Below are 19,619 nucleotides of genomic sequence, written 5' to 3'. Positions count from 1 at the left end.
ATACCTATTAAATTTAAAAATAATAACTAATGCGGGTAGGTAATGGCCCGGAAACGGAATATAATTTTATCAATTCTTAGATTGTTCGCATGAAATAAAATATGATTCTACGAAACCAATAGACCTTTTAAATAAATACATTTTAAAATATTTCGTTATGCGTTATTTTTCGTTTAGTAATAGGTATTCTATAAACTACGTTTTGCGTTATATTTTGTTTAATGATGTATAATATATTTTGTTAATCGTTATGTTTGGTTTTGTGGTATTAATTATTTATAATTTTACGTTATAATTACGTTTACAAATTTCAATCGTTTTTTATCAAATATAACGTTATTATAACGTTTGCAAGCAAGGTCGTTCATTAGGGGGTGCCAGGAGGTGACATGAATATACAAATATGAAATGATTTGAATTTTATTGTAAATAATAAATTGAAATAAAAAATAATTTTTATTGATGATGTTATAATACTTGACATATTACATAGGTACATCGTTTATCTATGTTCTGTATTTATTTTCTGTTATTTAATAAAATCAATATTGTGGTTCTTAGTTATTTTTTTATGATATTGTCACCCTCTTAGGTTCTGATTGATGAGCGCCCTTGTTTACAAGCCCTAATTATACCTAACTATACGATTCATTCACGTAATAGTGTCTGACGAGTGAAGACCTTTATATTTTATTTTTATCATTCCCAGATTCACCTCGGCTGGGAATTACATACCTAAACTACGAAATACGTATTCCGAACAAAATCATTAAATTGTCATTTATTGTTATTATCTTGCCGAACATCAATAAAATGCCATCAATAATTATTATTAATTTAATTCCTGTACCTAATTATTTTAATTATAATTATAACACCATGTTAATTATTGCCATTGCGCGCGTGCAAGATCTATTGTCCATTGCTATATATTATAATAAATTATTAGGTATGTATTATATTATTATTATATCAGCAAAGAGCAAAAACAGTGACTTTCCATTGGGCGGCGACCCGCTGCAGCACAACCGGTAACCGTCGCATTTAAACGGGCCTCGGCGGCGTCGGCAACAATCGTCAGCGACCGCAGTTCGTGTTCGCACTGCCTCGCGTATCATAGCCGCACACTTTTCGGCAGCGTAACAGCAGCGGTGGCGGCGATATTGTTATATTATATTATTCTCTGGTCGTCGACTCGGTCTAACATAATATACGTCTTTATACCTACTTAGATATCCGTCACTTACATCAGCTGTACCTGCAGAGTCGGTCGTCACGCGTCTCGTCCCGTTCGCGCTTGGTCCACGGGACTCGTCAAACCGTTGTAATTTTTCCATCGAATCACACCGGTAAGCACTGCCCATTATAATTTATAATACTATATTTCGTAATTATTATTATTATAATATTTATTGCAGCCCTTAGCGGTAGCATAGTATTCTTATATTTTGTTTGTATTATGCGTTCGCATGCAATGCCGCTGCGTTGAGAAATATTATGCTGAACCTACCCTTCCATACGCTTCACAAAAAAAAATTTGTTCCTTGGCTATTTTTCCGAAACGGCCAACTTATAGTTGTATATGCTACCACTTACCACTCGTATTAAAAAAAAAAAAAAAAAACATAAAATATTAAAAGAAACGTCCGCAGGAATCAACATTTTCCGTTTTTCGGCTACTTCAGCATCATCTCGGCGGTAGCTATACACTATAATATTATTTGTATTATATAATATTATGAACGAGGGAATACTAAAATAATTACTAATAATTGTTATGTACAATTATAACATTTTAATCTGTAAATATAAATTTAAGAAATCATAAAGTTATAATACGGGAAACACTATAAATATTAATATGTGATTTGTGTTTTAGGATTTAGGATGTATACTGGTGTATAATACCTGTATAGTATAATTAATAGGATGGTCCCTACTCGAAAATAATACGAATGAAAATAGAAATGCTTCAGTCCGAGCGCTAATTAATAACTATTCTTTAAAAATTATTTCGATTTAGAAAATTACAAACAATTTGTTTTATTTAACCATAAAATAATAAAATTGCCACCTCTAAAACTGTTTGCATGTTATTATTCGGTGCAATGCTGTCCAATTTGACACAAATAAATATTACTTATACCTAGGTAGCATAGACAATATGTGAACAGTACTCGTACAATTCTTTAGTTTAATTTTAATATATTATACACAAATTATTGTTGTCGTATTATTTAGTAAATGTTTTGTTTTCGTGTGCACAAAAATTCCACTAGTTTAAACGGACCAATCTTGCATTTTAATTTTCTATAGACCGCTAAATTAAAAGTATTTAAAATACTTACTGATCCTTTAAACCGTACAGACTTTTGTGAAACATATTGAATTATAATATAAAAAAATTGTAGGATTTGGAACATAATAATTTTACACCGTGCGTCCGTACGTATTTTGGCCGTCTGACTGGTGACGGCACAACAACGGTAGATCGCAGTTTATCGTACATATTAATAGATGGCCTATATTATTTATGGCATTCCCTTGAATTCGGTCTTGAAAACTTACACAAAACGAAAACGAAAACGTAACTAAACGACCAAATATTTTAATCCCACACTGGTGATACCTTTATACATCATAGATCTTAATAATATTATCCTTATTCTTGTTCTTATTTTATTTTTTACAATAAACACCATAAAGCTTTAATGCTTATATTAAAATATAATTCTGACGATGATTTGATGATATTAATCTCGCGTTAGGTGCTGCGTCGAAGATCGTTGTGGGTCATACGTGGGGTCGGACGCTACCAACTGCGACTGTTACCTACTGGCACTACTAAATATTGCTTAGTGAAATTTTTTTTTTCACATCGAAATGGATAAAAAACCACAACTGGAATCGCGACCGAACGGTGACATCGCGAAAAGCCCAGCCACGATCGGCGTGTCCGACGAGAACGGACGCGTCGTTGATATTAACGAGCCGCAGTCGTTTCGGCGTCTTTCCTCGCCTTCGCCATCGTATCTTGGGTCCACGCCGTCGCAGTCGTACCTTGGGTCCACGCCACCGCAGCCTTTCCGCAGACGATGCGACTCGATGACCAAAACCGAGGATGGAGACCAGAACGAGTCCAAAGTGTTGGTCATCTACACGGGTGGCACCATCGGGATGATCAGGAACGACGATAACAGTAAGCGTATAATATAGGTATATACGATAATAATAAGCGAGTAGCGGGAAACACGTCATATTTACAATATTTTGACATATTTGAACGTTTTGTATAGATCAACTTTTTTTAGAAAATTAGGTATTGTGCTTTATATTATGAAATATAGATTGTAATTTAAGATTTTTTGGATGGATTGACCAACAAACATGGACCAACACAGAATTAAAAAATAAAGGCAATATAAAATATTGGAATTTAACGTAGGTAGGCAACTTAAATTGTTAAAATATATAGACAATTTTCGAAATAACCGAGTGTTCACTATTAAAACCTACTCACTCTGCAATATATAGCCGATGTAAACTGAAAATCACAAAAATAATTGTATATAATAAATTATACTATATTATTATAGTATTTTGATAGTATATATACATAGGTGGATATACCTACTATTATATGAGATTCGTTGTGCTAGTTCTATAATTCTGGATTTAAGGCACCCTAACTAACCCTTTAAAATTAATGATTTTACTCAGGGGGTGATCAAGTCGCTTTCTTAGTATGGCTGCACTCTTGTTTGCGGAATTTGAGCCGTGCGTAAAGTGTTCAAGTGTAATTCAACGTGGTCCGATGATCGAATCATATGGTATTAAAAGGCGCAATATAGAGTAATAAAAAAAGCATTTTTTCAATGTTAAAACATATTTTTTAACCATATGTTATGTAACTCCGTTTCTGGTTTTGAATATTTAATTCATTTAAACTAATTGATTGACTTTTTAAAAATTAAACTGGAGCACGCGAAAAACACAAAACTATTAGCGAATGCGCTTAGGTTTCAGTAGGTAAGGAGGTAGGTAGTATAATGTATAATGTATAATATTTTAATATATAACATTTCATGTCGGTTCTGGCCAAATTATATTCTTACCGTTTTGTGAGTTATTTCTTTAAGGTCTAATCAATAATCGTACACACAATAAACACTATCGAAGTGCCTACATCCACAGCGTTCGGTTCGTTCGTTAGTCACGTGACTTCAAACTTGTTCTGGTAAGCGTGAAACGCAGAAATTATGCGCACATTGTCCACCGTGAATTGTAGTTAGGCAGTTTACTGATACATATCATAATTTATTAATCATTTCGCAGTTGTAAAGACCTTGGACCGCTAATTAAACATACATGACCATCGATAAATGATTTTCGTGTGGCTGGTGGTGGCGGCGAACACGTGTTCGTCCACGTGTTCCGTCGTATGCCGATCGTTATAATATTATAATTTACAACTAGAAACGATTGCCGATCGCTAAAATATTGTTACACAATCGAGTTGTGTAATTAATTACAGTGATTCTCGTTTTCTTAGTTATATTAGGTATGGTTTATTGTAGCAGGCATACCTATTATAATATTATGGAGGTACTTGTACCGGCACGGTAGCAACAACAACAAAGTTGTTATAAGAACGCTCTAGATTTCGCCGACGGGTGAGTGGCGATGACCTATTACAAGTGCCTACCGTGTGTATAATAATATGATATTATAAGCACTACGGGCCCGGCGTAATAACGTAATCGTCGCATAACCCCTAACCGATTGTTGTAGTATACCTAACTTAGTACAATATTGTATTATCATTATTTATTTATTTATCAAATATACCTACTGTGCATATTCGCCTACCATGATATTGTTACTGAAAAAATTATCGTTAGTTGGCTGCAGAACGCCGTGAACTCAGCGAGACGGTGATGACTGAAAGGACCAGAATCGCCGTCACCGATTAATTAAAAAATATGCATATTAATATCGTTATTATTATTTACCATTACAATCAGGCGCGGACTGGCTGGGATGCTAGGATGCTACAGCATCCCTTGCCCTAAAATATATTTGCCTAATATTATTTATTGTATATTTAAAGACACTAGACACCTAGTGAACAACAGATCATTACCAACTTACAATTATTAGTAATCTATAATATTGTACAATTTTGATTGAAAGTTTGTTGTAACTTGGTACTTATTTACGTTTTTAACGTATATTCAATATTTTTTTAAGACAAAATAAAATGTATTAATATTTTATAAATAATCTACATATTTTAAATTTGCCCTTTAAATTGTGTAGCATCCCGTGCCCTATTTTACCAGTCCGCGCTTGATTACAATATGCAGTTGACACGCCGTTGATTACACAACAACACAATATTACGATACCAGCTGCAGTGGTCACTGATCACAAACACAAACCCTGTAATGGTGTATTTGAAGATAATTTTTTAATACAACTTTTAATACGGAGGTCTTCCACTTTACACCCAAAATTAACTTCCCGAATTTTAAATTTTCTTATTATAAATTCTTAAAAATAAGCAAAGCCCGCTCTCGAGAAGGAGATGGGGTATGCTAGAACCGGGCGATCCACACTAAATATACCGCACTTGAAGCACATCCACTTTCATAAAATATAATACGATATAATGTATCGTATAATATAGGTACTGCATAAAATATATTAAACACATAATTGCATATTTTGAAAAGTGAAAACCACGTGAATCTTTTGTTATAATATTATATAGCAATAATAAAGAAAATTTAATGTTTGTCAATAACTTTGACAGTAACTCGCAAAGTGCACACGTCATTCTAACTATATATTATTAAAGTTTCAGAAAATGATACTTTGACAAGTGACAGTTTATTCAAAAGTTAAACACTAACGTGGCTTATTCACACGTTTGCATTTTTGTCGATAAATATTTGCGATAAAAAAATAAATAAAATGTAGCGGTTGTTTCTCATTATTATGGGTTGTTTATGGGACCTTCATTCTGCATGGTCTTATTCGTATTCATTTGCATATTTGTAATGGAAATGTCAAGTCTGTAAAACTATATGTAATATTTAGTTTGATTATACAGACTTTCATTTTTATATGATATCTAGATTTTCAAAATAATGTACTGCAATAAATTTACAATAAATATTAGACACTGACTATTTCTCAACACATACTATGCGTTTTTACTTAGTGTTGGTGCCCACACCTAGCAACGGAAATTCCACCGATTTTCTTATGGAGCACAAGATGCGCCAGGACCACCGGTTGTACGACGCAAAGTACGCACAACACAAGTACGGCGCGTCCATGAACTGCAGCCCGCTAGTTTTGCCGTAAGTATAATTGTAAAAGTATTCGTATATTTTACAGGAACTATCCATTGGTGTACGCAGAAGGGAAGTTCTGGAGTTATAATAGTCTATTAGTCTAACACTATCTTCGGGGGTTAGACTTTAGTCAATTTACGTTATATTGATATATGAAGATACCAACGACATAATAATATTATATAGGGCTCGAAAGTTATACCGCGAGTTAAAATTTACAAAATAATAAATATACACAAAAAAATATATCTTAAATATACAAAACTATAGAAACAAAAATGTTAACTATTCGAAATTGTCATCCAAAATTCTAAAAAAACTATTAATATTTACCTATTAACATTGTGGTATTGTATACCTACTGGCTACTACTATATTAAAAAATGTATTTATAAAATAAATAAAAAATGAAAAAGACATATCTGATGTGTGGAAAACTGGTTGCCGGTTGGTACCTAAAGTATATTGTCATTGTTTTATTGTGAAGTTATATAGTACAGTACTTTAGTCATAAAATATAAATATATATTTCATTAAAAAACATTAAGTACCTACCTATGCATCTTTGCACAAAAATGAATAAATATGCACTTAACATTTTCGATTTTTAAGCTCATTATTTTAAATAATTCGTTTGCTATAAATCGAGAACAAAATATGAGAAAATATGTTACTTTTATATCTCCGAGCCCTAATTATATATTTTAAATCAAATATCAACAAATATGAAATAGATAACGATTGCTGGTATTCATTTACCCATGTAATATTATGATTTCATCAATTTCTCACTGACACTAATAATATTATTATATGAAAGGTTTTGCTATTATCTTAGATTATGTATCATAATATACCTACTAGGTATATATATTATATACAATTACTAAAGGAAAGTTATCATATTATATATTTTAAATTGTTCTCTTATATAATAATTATCATACAATGTTTTTTTTTGTTTATATAAACATTTTACTAATTTAAAACATGATCCAACTATCGGAAAATTATGATCCAATTGAATTCATATGGGTACATACTACATAGGTAAAAGTAGACGGTTCCTTTACAGTTTACCGGTAGTTTTGTGATTAACCTTTGACAATAAAACTCTTCTAACTAAAATTTTTCTATCGGTAGCGTGTATAATATAGTCGAGTTTAAATTGTATCATAATAATATATCGATATCGTCATGTTTATGCGTAATTACAGCATGGTCAAGGGATTCCGACGGATCGTTTACTCGGTGTACCAATACCCAGAGTTGTTAGACTCGAGCAACATGTGCATGCGCGATTGGCGGAGCATAGCTGAAGACATATGGGTACGTTTATATTATGATATACATGAGACATATCATTATTTATTAGTTTTAAGAGCTAGGTCTCACGGTTTATGGGTTGATGGCTAAAACTTGAGTGTAAATACTAAATAGTGACTCGTGAGAAAGTATGTTTTTCCGTCAGAAATTCAATACACCGCAGTCGACTACGTGTAGATTCTGATCACAGCAGGGAATCTATTCTCGGAGAAATCGAAAACAGATGTTCGGTCGACAACTCGCGATGTTCAAATCTCGACCTTTTTGAGCAACCGTTTTCATCTGACTATTATGTACATAATATATTACAATAAATTATAAACTAGGTGCACGATTTCCAAACGTGTTCTACGTGGTCCTTGTTATATTTTGAATGAAACATGTTGTATTTGTCGTTTGCTGCTGGGTTCGTCAACGCCGGTATCCATTGTAGTCTCATCAACTCATCGCATAAGGCAGGCATTGTCCTAATAATATGGGTAGTATAGTAGAATACCCAAATCGGACAAATGTACAAAAAGTTCATTCAAACTGACGAATCCACCGCAATAAATTATATGATATTATTGTGTAGACTACTATACCGCCGGTAGGAATACACCAATTTAGTATTCGGGACATTTTTAACTGAGGCCCGAGGGAAGCTATTAATATCAAAGTATTTCGATACTGACATTCTCGTAGTCCCGTCACATAATAATCGAAAGTAATACGTTTTGATCTTGATGATTATCTCTCCTCGCGGCTAGCATAGGTTAGAATCAAATTTTATTTGAAAGGGGGGAGGGGCGCTGCTCTATAAATTAATTTAAGTACCTATATGTATGTGGTCTATGTCTACATCCAGCCTATCAATGTCTTCTATAGTGCACTATTTACAAAACTGAATCATTGTACAACACACTTCGTGGTATAATCGTTTAAATTGTAAATTAGAAGTAAATTATAAATAAGTAGAAATAAACAAATTAGTAGGTAAATTATAAAAGTTGTAGAAAGCCAATAAAATTTATTAAAATTAATAATTATACGACTTTTTGTAATATTGTAAAAATTAACTATCGGGTTTAAACTTCAAAAATTTGTAATGCTTAAACCTTCTCGCCCATCAATCATCAGACACCCAACATCTTACTTTTCAGGGCAATAGGGAAAAGTTATTATGACATTAGACATGCTTAACACTATATTCTGCATGTCTTAACACTGAACAAAGTGGCGTGTTTCCGGGGGGATCAAGGTGATCAAGGGGGTCTACCCCCCCCCTGACAAAAAAACCTAAATATGCCACTGAGTCTCAGCACATATATTTTCGATCTATTCCGATTAGCAGAGACTTCAGCCCCGTGTGAGAAATGTATAACAACGATGAAATTCTTTCGGATTACAATATTATTGTTATTATTATTATTATTATTATTATACTGACAATGTAAATGTATTGCAGCAAGCATACGAACTATACGACGGATTCGTCGTGTTACACGGCACCGATACGTTGGCGTACACTGCGTCCGCACTGTCGTTCATGTTCGAGAACCTCGGCAAGACCATCATCATTACGGGTGCTCAGGTAATAAATTATTATTATTATTATTAATAATATTATTATATAATTCTAAAACTCTTATGGACAATGTCGATAGTCATGGACTTATATATGTCCCTATAGTTTTATTCGTAAGCCACTGCAGCTTCATCAACCGATTACGCGTGACCCTACAGGGTGTAATATCTTATGTCATTGTACGCGGGGTTTTTTAACGATTATGGATCGATGGCATAAAATTTCGTTAAAACGAAAAAAGAAGTGTTTCTTTATTTTTAACAGGCAATTTTTTTATAACAATTTCAAAATTTTTAAACACGCAGGTGTACCAATAGCAAAATCAACTTAATTTTTCAAACGGTAACTACTACATTTTTAAATGGATTTTGATTCCGGTAAAGCTTTTTTTCTGAAAATATTGATAGTCAAATCATCAATTTTGGTTTGCTAGTTTATTAACTATGGTCCTCTAAAGCATAGTAAAATATGCATTTATACTTTTAATTGAAATAATTAATATAAGTTTAATTTACAAGAGCTAAATAACTTTTTCTTTAATAACTTGAAATTTGAACCATAAGTTCCCTATATTGGTAGATATCGCATGCAAAGTTTGAATTTAGAATTTGAAATTCTTTAAGAATTATTTAATAATCGTGATTTAAAATAAACTATTTAGATAAATAGTCAATCTCAATATAGGTTTGTACCTAACTTAAGCATACTTTTAATCTGAGATAATTACAGATTTCCAATATTATTATAGGTAACAAGAATCAAATACCAAACCTAACCTAACTTCTAAGCTACCTGAATCCAAGTTAATGCTATCGTAAGAAAAGTATGATTGGAATTTATGATAGGAAAAGTATGAAATAAAATGTAAATGTCCAAAACTAAAAAATATGAAGGGTTATGAATTTCTACTCCTAAATTCATACTTTGCAGTTTGCATGCGATACCTACCAATATATGGGAACTATATGGTTCAAATTTCAAGTTTATCCCACTACGAGAAGAGTACCACAAAACATTGCATTTTTTTCATTACACAATTTTTCTTAACCCCCATAGATACCCCATAGATACATAAGACATTAACGTCAACAATATAGAATACTATTTACTAATTTACCATTATTATTTAAGCCACTTAATAAAGAATCCAAATTTATGATATTGTAAGAAAAGTAACTGTGATGTAATTAATTACGATTACCTATAAAAACAAATTAAAATAATAATACTGATTTTGATGATTGTATGTTAAAATAAAAATAATGAACCATGTTTGCCAACAATTTTGTTTAAGTTGATTTTGCTATTGGTACACCTGTGTGTTTAAAAATTTTGAAATTGTAATAAAAAAAATTGCCTGTTAAAAATAAAGAAACACGTCTTTTTTGTTTTAACGAAATTCTAATTCATCGATCCATAATCGTTAAAAAAACCCGCTTACAATGACATAAGATACTACAACCTGTATAGATTATTCACATAGATTTTTTATTTATTAACTTGTACAAAACCCATGATCTGTGGGCGACGTAGAGAAATCTTATACGTTATAATATATGGATAAAATAAATGTTTATATAGTTTTGAATAAAATATTTAAAATGCTACGGATACTCAAAAAGATTATATGTTAATCTAATACTATAAAATGACAACGAAAACAGCCGACTGATGGCAATTCATGGAGGATCTCATATATTATATGATGGACCTACGTGACACATGATATATATTACACACACATGGCCGTTGAATGGTAGTTTATAAAACAAAAATAGCAACACGTGTTTATTCTGAATCTGTACACATGATGTAATAAGTTATCGTCACTGTTGTTGCTGTCATTTTCGGTCACACGGATAAATCGTAGATGTCGTTCAATTACTACGAATCACCTCTGCAGTAGGTAAAACGATACGAAAAATTTCAAAAAACTTATCAAATTTAATAGTACCTACAGTTTACTTAAGCACGATTCATTAGAATAAAATATAATACAGCGTGATCAATGCATTTGGCGCAGCTAGTGGATCTATATGGGGTTCAGTTCTCCAAATTATAAATTAGGCCCTTTCCCCCATTTTTTTGAAAATAACATGCGGTTTTTTACAGTTTATTATTACATTCCTCGCATTAATTTTTCGGGTGTTTTAGGACCCCACAGAGTTCCGAACTCTATTTATAGAGAACCTAATCCCAACAATATACCTAACCAAAACTTGCGTGCTTATAAAGGGGATATCGTATGTTGTGGTGTCACTACGATGTCATTTCCTGACCTATGAACGGTTTGTTGTATTTATTTAGTTGCCAGTGTTTGACTTGCGAAGCGACGGAAGCGACAACTTCGTCACCAGTTTGCTGATGGCCGGTAACTATTGCATCCCCGAGGTGACGATTCTGTTCCATAACAAACTTTTACGTGGAAACCGCACTGTCAAGGTGGACTGCGAGAGCTTCGCTGCGTTCGACTCCCCTAATTTGGCGCCGCTGGCCGTCATCGGAATCGACATCAATGGTACAAGTTTAAAATATCTGAAATATATATATAATATTAGTAACCCCCATGTTCCAACTTACCACCATGGTATTTACGGTTAAAGACCTTGAGGATCATTAAGTCAGTTCTTTTAATGCATAAGTATTAAGAGGACATTGAACCCACGCATGTGTGAATCCATCTTACAAACCTACAACTAGCATAGTTGAGTTCAACATAACCACTTGTGCATTGTTAAAATGATCTACCTATTATACATTTTGTAGGTAAGAAAATTAACTAGTGCATCTCATAGGTTTTTATTGCTAATCTCATTTTAAAGAGACTTCTAAGTTAGGCATACTACCTATGTAATATAATTTTAAAATGCTCATAACTCACGATTTAAATATCAGTTAAATCCTAAATGAGGTGCTCTAGATAATATTCTTATCTTTGAGTTTGTTGATAAGATCAATTACTATATCTATTACTTTAATATTAAAGTTATCACAAGCAAACCTTAACATAAATATAATTTGCCACAAAATACGAAAACAATATTCAGAGAGGGGAGAGTTATTGCCCTTAAAATCTCAATATAATGAACCAAATATAGTTCAAAATTAGATGTAAAATTTTAGTAGTACAAGTTCTTCAAATCGTATAAAAACATTTTTGTTTTTTAAAAAAACAACAATTGTTTGAAATAATGAATTTTGTGCGTTACTCAAACGGAAACTATTTCCGACCCATGCATTGTATTGTCTCGTTACTCGACCACTCGTATTCAAATAATGATTAATTCAAAGTTTAAGGAACATAAAGTTATTTCCACGATTCTCTGTAAAATATGAATTGACCACAACAAGAACAGATTATTATTTTTTAATGAAACAATACAATATTATACTATTATACAATCACACAATGTTAAATTTCCCTTGGGGTTAGAAACGCAATCACATAAAATGAAGCATCCCTCATACAGGCTCCTCCCATGACTGCCAACTGTACACAGTGGGTGTCTGCCGCAAATACCAAAACAATAATAATTCAAACATGTTAAATTTTTCGCTAATCTGTGTGTTTATACTTACACGGTATGTTTCATGATCGTTCTTATTGCAATATCATCGCTGTTCGTGTATTGGTACTGCAGTGTCGTTTAGACAAATCTTCCGGCCGAGGTCCATCGAGAAGTTCACAGTCCACCTACAGCTCGACGAGAACGTCAGTTTGCTGCGCATTTTCCCCAACATTACAGCCGACACGGTAGACAATAGTTATAGCTTATGAAATATATTATCGTCCTCGTCATGCAAAAAGTGGCCATAAAAGTGCCAAGACTTCGATATTATAATACATACATTGGTGCTATGGTAAACCTAGTTAAAGCGTTGAAACGGTTTAGAAGACGTGTCCAACAAAAAAGTATAAATAACCAAGACGTAATAATATTTACATAATATTGGTTAATATATTTAATTTTCACTTGGTGCAAAATTCTTAGCCACTTTTTGCGGTGCGATGAAGCATATTTTATCGTATTATATTGACGTCTCGTGCAGACGTCTTTTGCGAACTTTAGACAGTATAATATTATTATGTTATATACTAATGCGAAATCGGGTGTGGGGTGACACAGGTCCGTACGTTCCTGCAGCCACCCATCAGAGGTGTAGTGCTCCAAACTTATGGAGCTGGAAACTTGCCCGGAAACCGCGCCGACATCATGGCTGAGCTGAAAGCTGCCACTGATAGGGGTGTCATCGTTTTCAACTGTAGTCAGTGCTTCAAGGGATCGGTGACGGCCGTGTACCAAACTGGGCATGTACGTGCATATATTATTTGTTTTTTTGAATTATTTAGCTGAGAGGCACCCATTACATTACAATAGTGGATTAGTTGATTAGTGTATTAATCTAACTGTTGCATACATAAACAAATTTAAAACGGCAACTGATCACTATATCTGTTTATTTTGTATATCCATACAAACAGGTGCTGAACCAGGTTGGCGTCATATCGGGCAACGACATCACTCCCGAAGCGGCACTCGCCAAACTCTCGTACGTGCTATCCAAGGATGACTGGGACCTGAGCACCAAACGAATGGTGAGTACACCACAAGCACAAACGCTCGTACTTATTCGTATTCCTATGTCTATACTTATATATAAAGAGGTAAAATGTACATATATAGGGGAGTCTTTATAACTGTTGAACCAATTATAAAAATTATTTCTCTATTATAGAAAACTTCATCATCCCTGAAAAACAAATTTGTATATACTAGCTGACCCACCGGATCCATGTGTTGTTAAATAGTTTTTAATAATATTTAACTTATTGACTGTTATTGAAATGTAAAGCAAAATGCAATGTCCTTGTTTGTAGCTTTATACACTCAAAAAATACTCGACCGATTTTGAAGTTGGTTTCAGTGATTGTTCTTAGAGTTATTAGAAAAGTTTAGAATGTTTAGATAGTAGTTTGATTGCCCATATTGGGGTCAAATAAGTTCACAGAGCCAAGTACACCGATACACAGTGCCGTATTTTATGTTTGTTCGTTTTTTTCTGTGCAAATTCTGGTTAAACGCAGCTAATATAATATATAATTATTAATTACCATTGCGATAATATTGTAAACTTATGTAGATGCTTGGAGCAAATTTGAGGGGTGAGATGAGTGGCGGACCGCCTAAACCAGCAAGGAAGAACCGTGCCGCGGATGAGTGGGATCTAGTGGACGCAGTGGCCCGCACCCTGTTGCACGTGAACGGATCTCAAGAACTGACTGCGCTCGGGGGCGTTCTGTTTCCCGCAATGCTGGGAAACGCCGTCGCTCGTTCCGACTTGAACAAACTGGACGAGCTCAAAGGCTTTGTGAGTAAATTATATAATATATATAGTAGGTATACACTCGGAAACCGATTTTATTCCTCAATCGCAGTGATATTTATATAACAGCACCAATATATTATTGTAATATACAGAGTGGCACACCGTGTTTATTTCATTTTCTCCTCGTTGAATTAACACGTCATCAAAACGAAAAATCATAGTAATCCACCCTGTATATTGACTGCGATTTCACCAAGCCCTTCACCATATAGATTGTCTATATGTGTCTATCCGTGTTAGGTATGTAGGTATACATATTGTGCCGTGCGTCAGACTGCAAGCTGGTCGTGCTCGTGAAAACATCAGAAAAACGGAAAAACCTAATCGAGTCTCACAGCCGCTGCTAACCACACGCTTATCTTTTTGGAACAATCTTTTTGTACCACGTAAGGTGTATCGAATTTAAGACGTTTCATTATACGTTTTTCAGGGAGCTGACTTTTCCGCACAAAACGCTGACGGCCGTACAGCCTTGCATTTAGCGTGCGCCTTGGGAGACGTCCGCATCGTCCGGTACCTGTTATTGAATGGAGCCAGCGTGCACATCAAAGACAAGTAAGTAAATTAAACGTATCCATCATTAAAAAAAAATTCTATTGTTGTGTTATAGTTTGATAACAATTGACTCACATCTTTAGTACATTGTACAAATATATATTGTGCACGGTGCACCTCCAATATATAACCACTAAGACACCCTCTACCCTCCACTTGTATCAATTATAATATAGGTCTAATGATATACCACTGGGGCGCGATTGCGACAAAGTAATAATATAGTATAGCTGATATTATATAATATATTATTATACTTTTTTACCAATATTTTTCGTTGTACTTGCGTTTTAGATTCGACAGGACGCCGCTGATTGACGCTGTCGAAAACGACCGAAATGACGTGGTTGCGCTGTTGCGAAGGTGTGGTGCCCATCTCAACTCGCCCGCCAAGCATGTCGGTCAACAGCTGTGCAAGTGAGTGGTCGTCGAGGAATATTTGCGTATATAACGTCTATGGCATTATAGTAACCACGATTGTTGACCAATATTTACGCCAAGTTCCATAAACATAATTTATTTAATGGTTCATTAAAATAGGCTACAATGGACCAATCGCTGGCCACTGATATACTGTCATTATAACTGCTCACTCACTATTGATTCATTAAAATATGTTCAGTGATTGTTTATCGATCTGCGATTGCATAGAATATATGAGATGATTTTAAATGGTTATGCAGCTTTTAATATTATCTTAAAATAAATAGATATTTGTTTACATAAAAATTCCGATCTGACGACAAGGATTTTGTAAATCTGCCCTAATAACATTTTAAAAGTACTTACCATAGTTTTTCCAATGCCACGTGGATGTGTCTATACTATTGTGCCATGTGACTGCTGTGTTTTTATTAATCTCGTTGATTTCGACAGTGCTGCGGCCAAGGGAAACGTGCAGAGGCTGCGATCTTACGCGGCCGCCGGAGCCGACCCGTCTTCGGCCAATGACATGTACGGCAGAACACCATTGCACGCAGTACGTATTATATATTATTATCGTCAGCAGTAAACTATTAATATTTATTGTGCAAAACATTTTATCGTAGTCGTTTTCGTTTTCTATATTATCAAAACCGTGTCGTGTCCTATGTACTATATAATATTCTAGTAGGTATATAATTTAAACGGAGATTAGAATAATAGTTATTTGTATTTCCTGTCTATCTATATTGTTCTCGGCTTTATTGAAAGGGATATGTATTTTTAACAATTCTCAGACTACGTTATATACTATCATTGTTTTGCCAAAAATTTGCTTTACTCAAAAAACGTGTAATGTTTTGATGCAATTATTAGCACGTAATTATCAAAAAATTACATGACAAATTTCACCATTTGCACACATTTGGCAGGCATAACTCAAAGTTTAGTAATGATGGGGTTAACAGTTAGCGACATTTGGTCTTCAACTTCACCAGTAAGAATCACAAATTCTTTTTTTAAAAATTTACCTAACGCTAATATATTTAGCACTTAATTAAGCACGTGTTTTGCTCAAATAGTCCTGAAACTCCAACGTTACCTGTTGGGTCACCGAACATTTGTCCTAATTTATACATTCCCCCCCCCCCCCCCAACGCAAAAAATGTGGATTTCCAAAATTTTTCTTCAATGTTGGATAAATTGCAAAAAAATCAATTTGTGATACAAATGTGTGCAAATTCTCGCTAATTACGTGCTAATAATAATTACATTAACAATTAATTACACATTTTCTGTGACTGTCTAAGATAGTGTTTTCTAACCCCACCTGGCAGGAAGTGTCTTATAATAGTGGGTCACCACTGTATACAATAATTATGTTGGGAAACGCTGGCCTTTATATCCAATATAATACTATACTATTTCCGCACAGGCCGCGCTCACCAACCAAACGGAAGTGGTCGAGTACTTGCTGTCGCTGCACGCGGCCGTCTTTGCGCTCGGACACGTGGACGCTGGTCCTCCTGCGGACCTGTTGGGCGTCACTCCGGTGGACGTTGCCCGGGCGGCCGGTCACGCGACCCTCGCCGAAAAACTTCAGCAGCACTTCCAAAACCCCAACAGACACGAAAAAAAGCAATCGCCACAGCTGAATGGTGGCGGGGTGGAGCACAAGGAAAAGGCGTAGCCCAACCCCTAGATTATAATACCTAACACGGGACTGCTGCATCGATGTAATTCGCCTGTACGATTATTATTATTTTTATTATGATTATGATTATTATTATTATTACTCCTACCACTATATTATTATTATTATTATTTTGTAAAATTATGTCGTAAAACAAAGCGTTACCGAGAGATTTATATTATAATGTTCTCCGTATTAGGAAAATATTATATTATTATTTCTGGCATCGCATAATGGCGCCCGCAGAGGTTTCGACTCAAAATTAGGTCTCGGGCAATGGGCTTATTTTATTGGCCACCTCGCCCTGTTTACTCACTCACTCTCATTCACTCTCTCGTATTCTACGACCTTATTTTACTCTCATATTTCCCGGACCTCCGCGTCGACGTTTGTACCGATGTAACTAATTATCACCGATGTAATATAACAACAAGTCTGTCTTTAATATTATAATAATATAATGTAAATTAAACGATTTTTGGTTTTTTTGAATAAAAAATGATTCGTTTATATTCTAACCTACTCGTTGTTTGGTTTTTTTTTTTTTTTAATTGCCAGTAACACAACTACACAAGTTAAAATACATAATGTTTTCTGGGTGGGTGGGAGGCCCTAAACTCCCATCATCATACTCTTCGATAATCAAGCTATAAATTATAGAATATATTTACTGCAGTAAATGCGACCAGCTCTACAAATCTCCGTTATATCTTGAGGATGGGTATCAATAGAATAAAAAGTTGGTTTTCAACATTGTGTCAATAATAGAATGGCGTAGCATGGCGCACGAATGCGTGATTATATTTTGATCATTATATTTTACAAGAAAAATAATTATTTACAAATTGAATCCATTAATCATTAATAAAAATAAAAAAATTTTATCGGCAAAAGTTTTTGTTTTTAAATACAGTATTCACACGTATAAATTCACTTTTTACGCACTTGTTTGTTTTATTTACTTCTAGAATCTTTTATATGAAACAGTTCAACTATATAAAACCCTAAATGGTGACTGAGGACTGAGCCAAAAGAGTCTGAGGCCTGACCTATCCGTGGATATACCTCAAAGGGATGATAGGCAGATCCACAAGATCTTATAAACTATAAGTGAATATAGAGCTTTGACGTAGGTAGGTAGGTACTACATGTCTACATTTACTACGCAGGCGACGGCAAGTAAATTTATAAAACATTTATAATATTGTTAATATTAATTGCGTATATTATATGCGTATGTTGGCGAATTGTACATTTTATTTTATATATTATCGGTCATTCCTCTTTATGTTTTAAGTATAATACCAATATAATATATTATAATATTACGTAAATTAAAAACTGGATATTTTATTGTACAGCCGCGTGTTTTTAAACAGATATGGATTTTCAGACCAATATATTATAATATGCATTTCCGTCTATAATACGTTCTTATATTATGACCTGGACACGAGTGATAAACGATAATATAATATTGTGCATGTTGTTGACTATGTATTATATAATTAACTACGTCATTCTCTCCACATTGCATTCTCACGCAAGGTACGATGTATAATTACCATGTACTTCGATCATCATTATAAGTACTTAGGTTAAGCATAAACCCGAGACGCCGAGCTTAATCGATATATACAGGTAGATCCATTTAACGTAAGCCTCGCGTCTTATAATGATGAGTGTCTTATACTTTAAATTGATCACTCCGTATATAATATACACATTGTATGCACCCAACGACAAGACGTCCCTATATATACTAGTTTACGCAGGTATATTATGTATACACGAGTATATAGGCAATTACGATAGTAATAAATCAATTATATATTACTATTATAGACCTCTATATTGTACTATTGCCGATAGCGTTTTATCATGGTATAATATTTCGGTTGACTTCTCGAACAAATGGTCCGATTAATCGTATAATAGTAGTGACCTGCAAACAATATTATTGATGCTTCCCATTATATTATATTAATGGAAAAGCGTAATAAATCACAATATAATATTATGTCAATCCGGTTTTAACGATAAGTACCTACTGCGGTTACCTATAAATTCATGTGACGAACACGGCAAAATCACCCGTGATAAATATATATGTAATAATATTATTATAATATATGGGTATACGCGTTCAATGGCATATTCGATTTATCATTATAGGTACAAAGAGTGCACCTACGTCATATTTTTTAAAATTTAATGGCAAGAATATAGATAAAAAAAAAAGTCCAATTTTAAATACACAATATATTATATATTATACCACCGCCGATTATGCAGACCATACTCG

General features: G+C 33.8%; 1 protein-coding gene across 1 annotated transcript; it reads left to right on the top strand.

The window, feature by feature from the left end:
* Positions 1-1,070: 1,070 nt before the first annotated feature.
* On the top strand, positions 1,071-17,836 carry LOC132935152 (L-asparaginase). Its single transcript, XM_061001617.1, has 14 exons — positions 1,071-1,349; positions 2,769-3,199; positions 6,227-6,368; positions 7,580-7,691; positions 9,136-9,261; positions 11,563-11,773; positions 12,897-13,009; positions 13,383-13,568; positions 13,739-13,852; positions 14,398-14,625; positions 15,074-15,198; positions 15,493-15,615; positions 16,075-16,177; positions 17,057-17,836. Exons 2-14 carry the CDS (start codon positions 2,884-2,886, stop codon positions 17,309-17,311), a joined length of 2,154 nt encoding a protein of 717 aa, XP_060857600.1. The 5' UTR covers positions 1,071-1,349; positions 2,769-2,883; the 3' UTR covers positions 17,312-17,836.
* Positions 17,837-19,619: the final 1,783 nt, after the last annotated feature.

The sequence above is a fragment of the Metopolophium dirhodum genome, chromosome 1, assembly GCF_019925205.1.
Source record: "Metopolophium dirhodum isolate CAU chromosome 1, ASM1992520v1, whole genome shotgun sequence".
Classification (NCBI taxonomy): Eukaryota; Metazoa; Arthropoda; class Insecta; order Hemiptera; family Aphididae; genus Metopolophium; species Metopolophium dirhodum.
The sequence above is the reverse complement of the archived record's forward strand: the minus strand, read 5'-3'. Positions and strand labels throughout refer to the sequence as shown.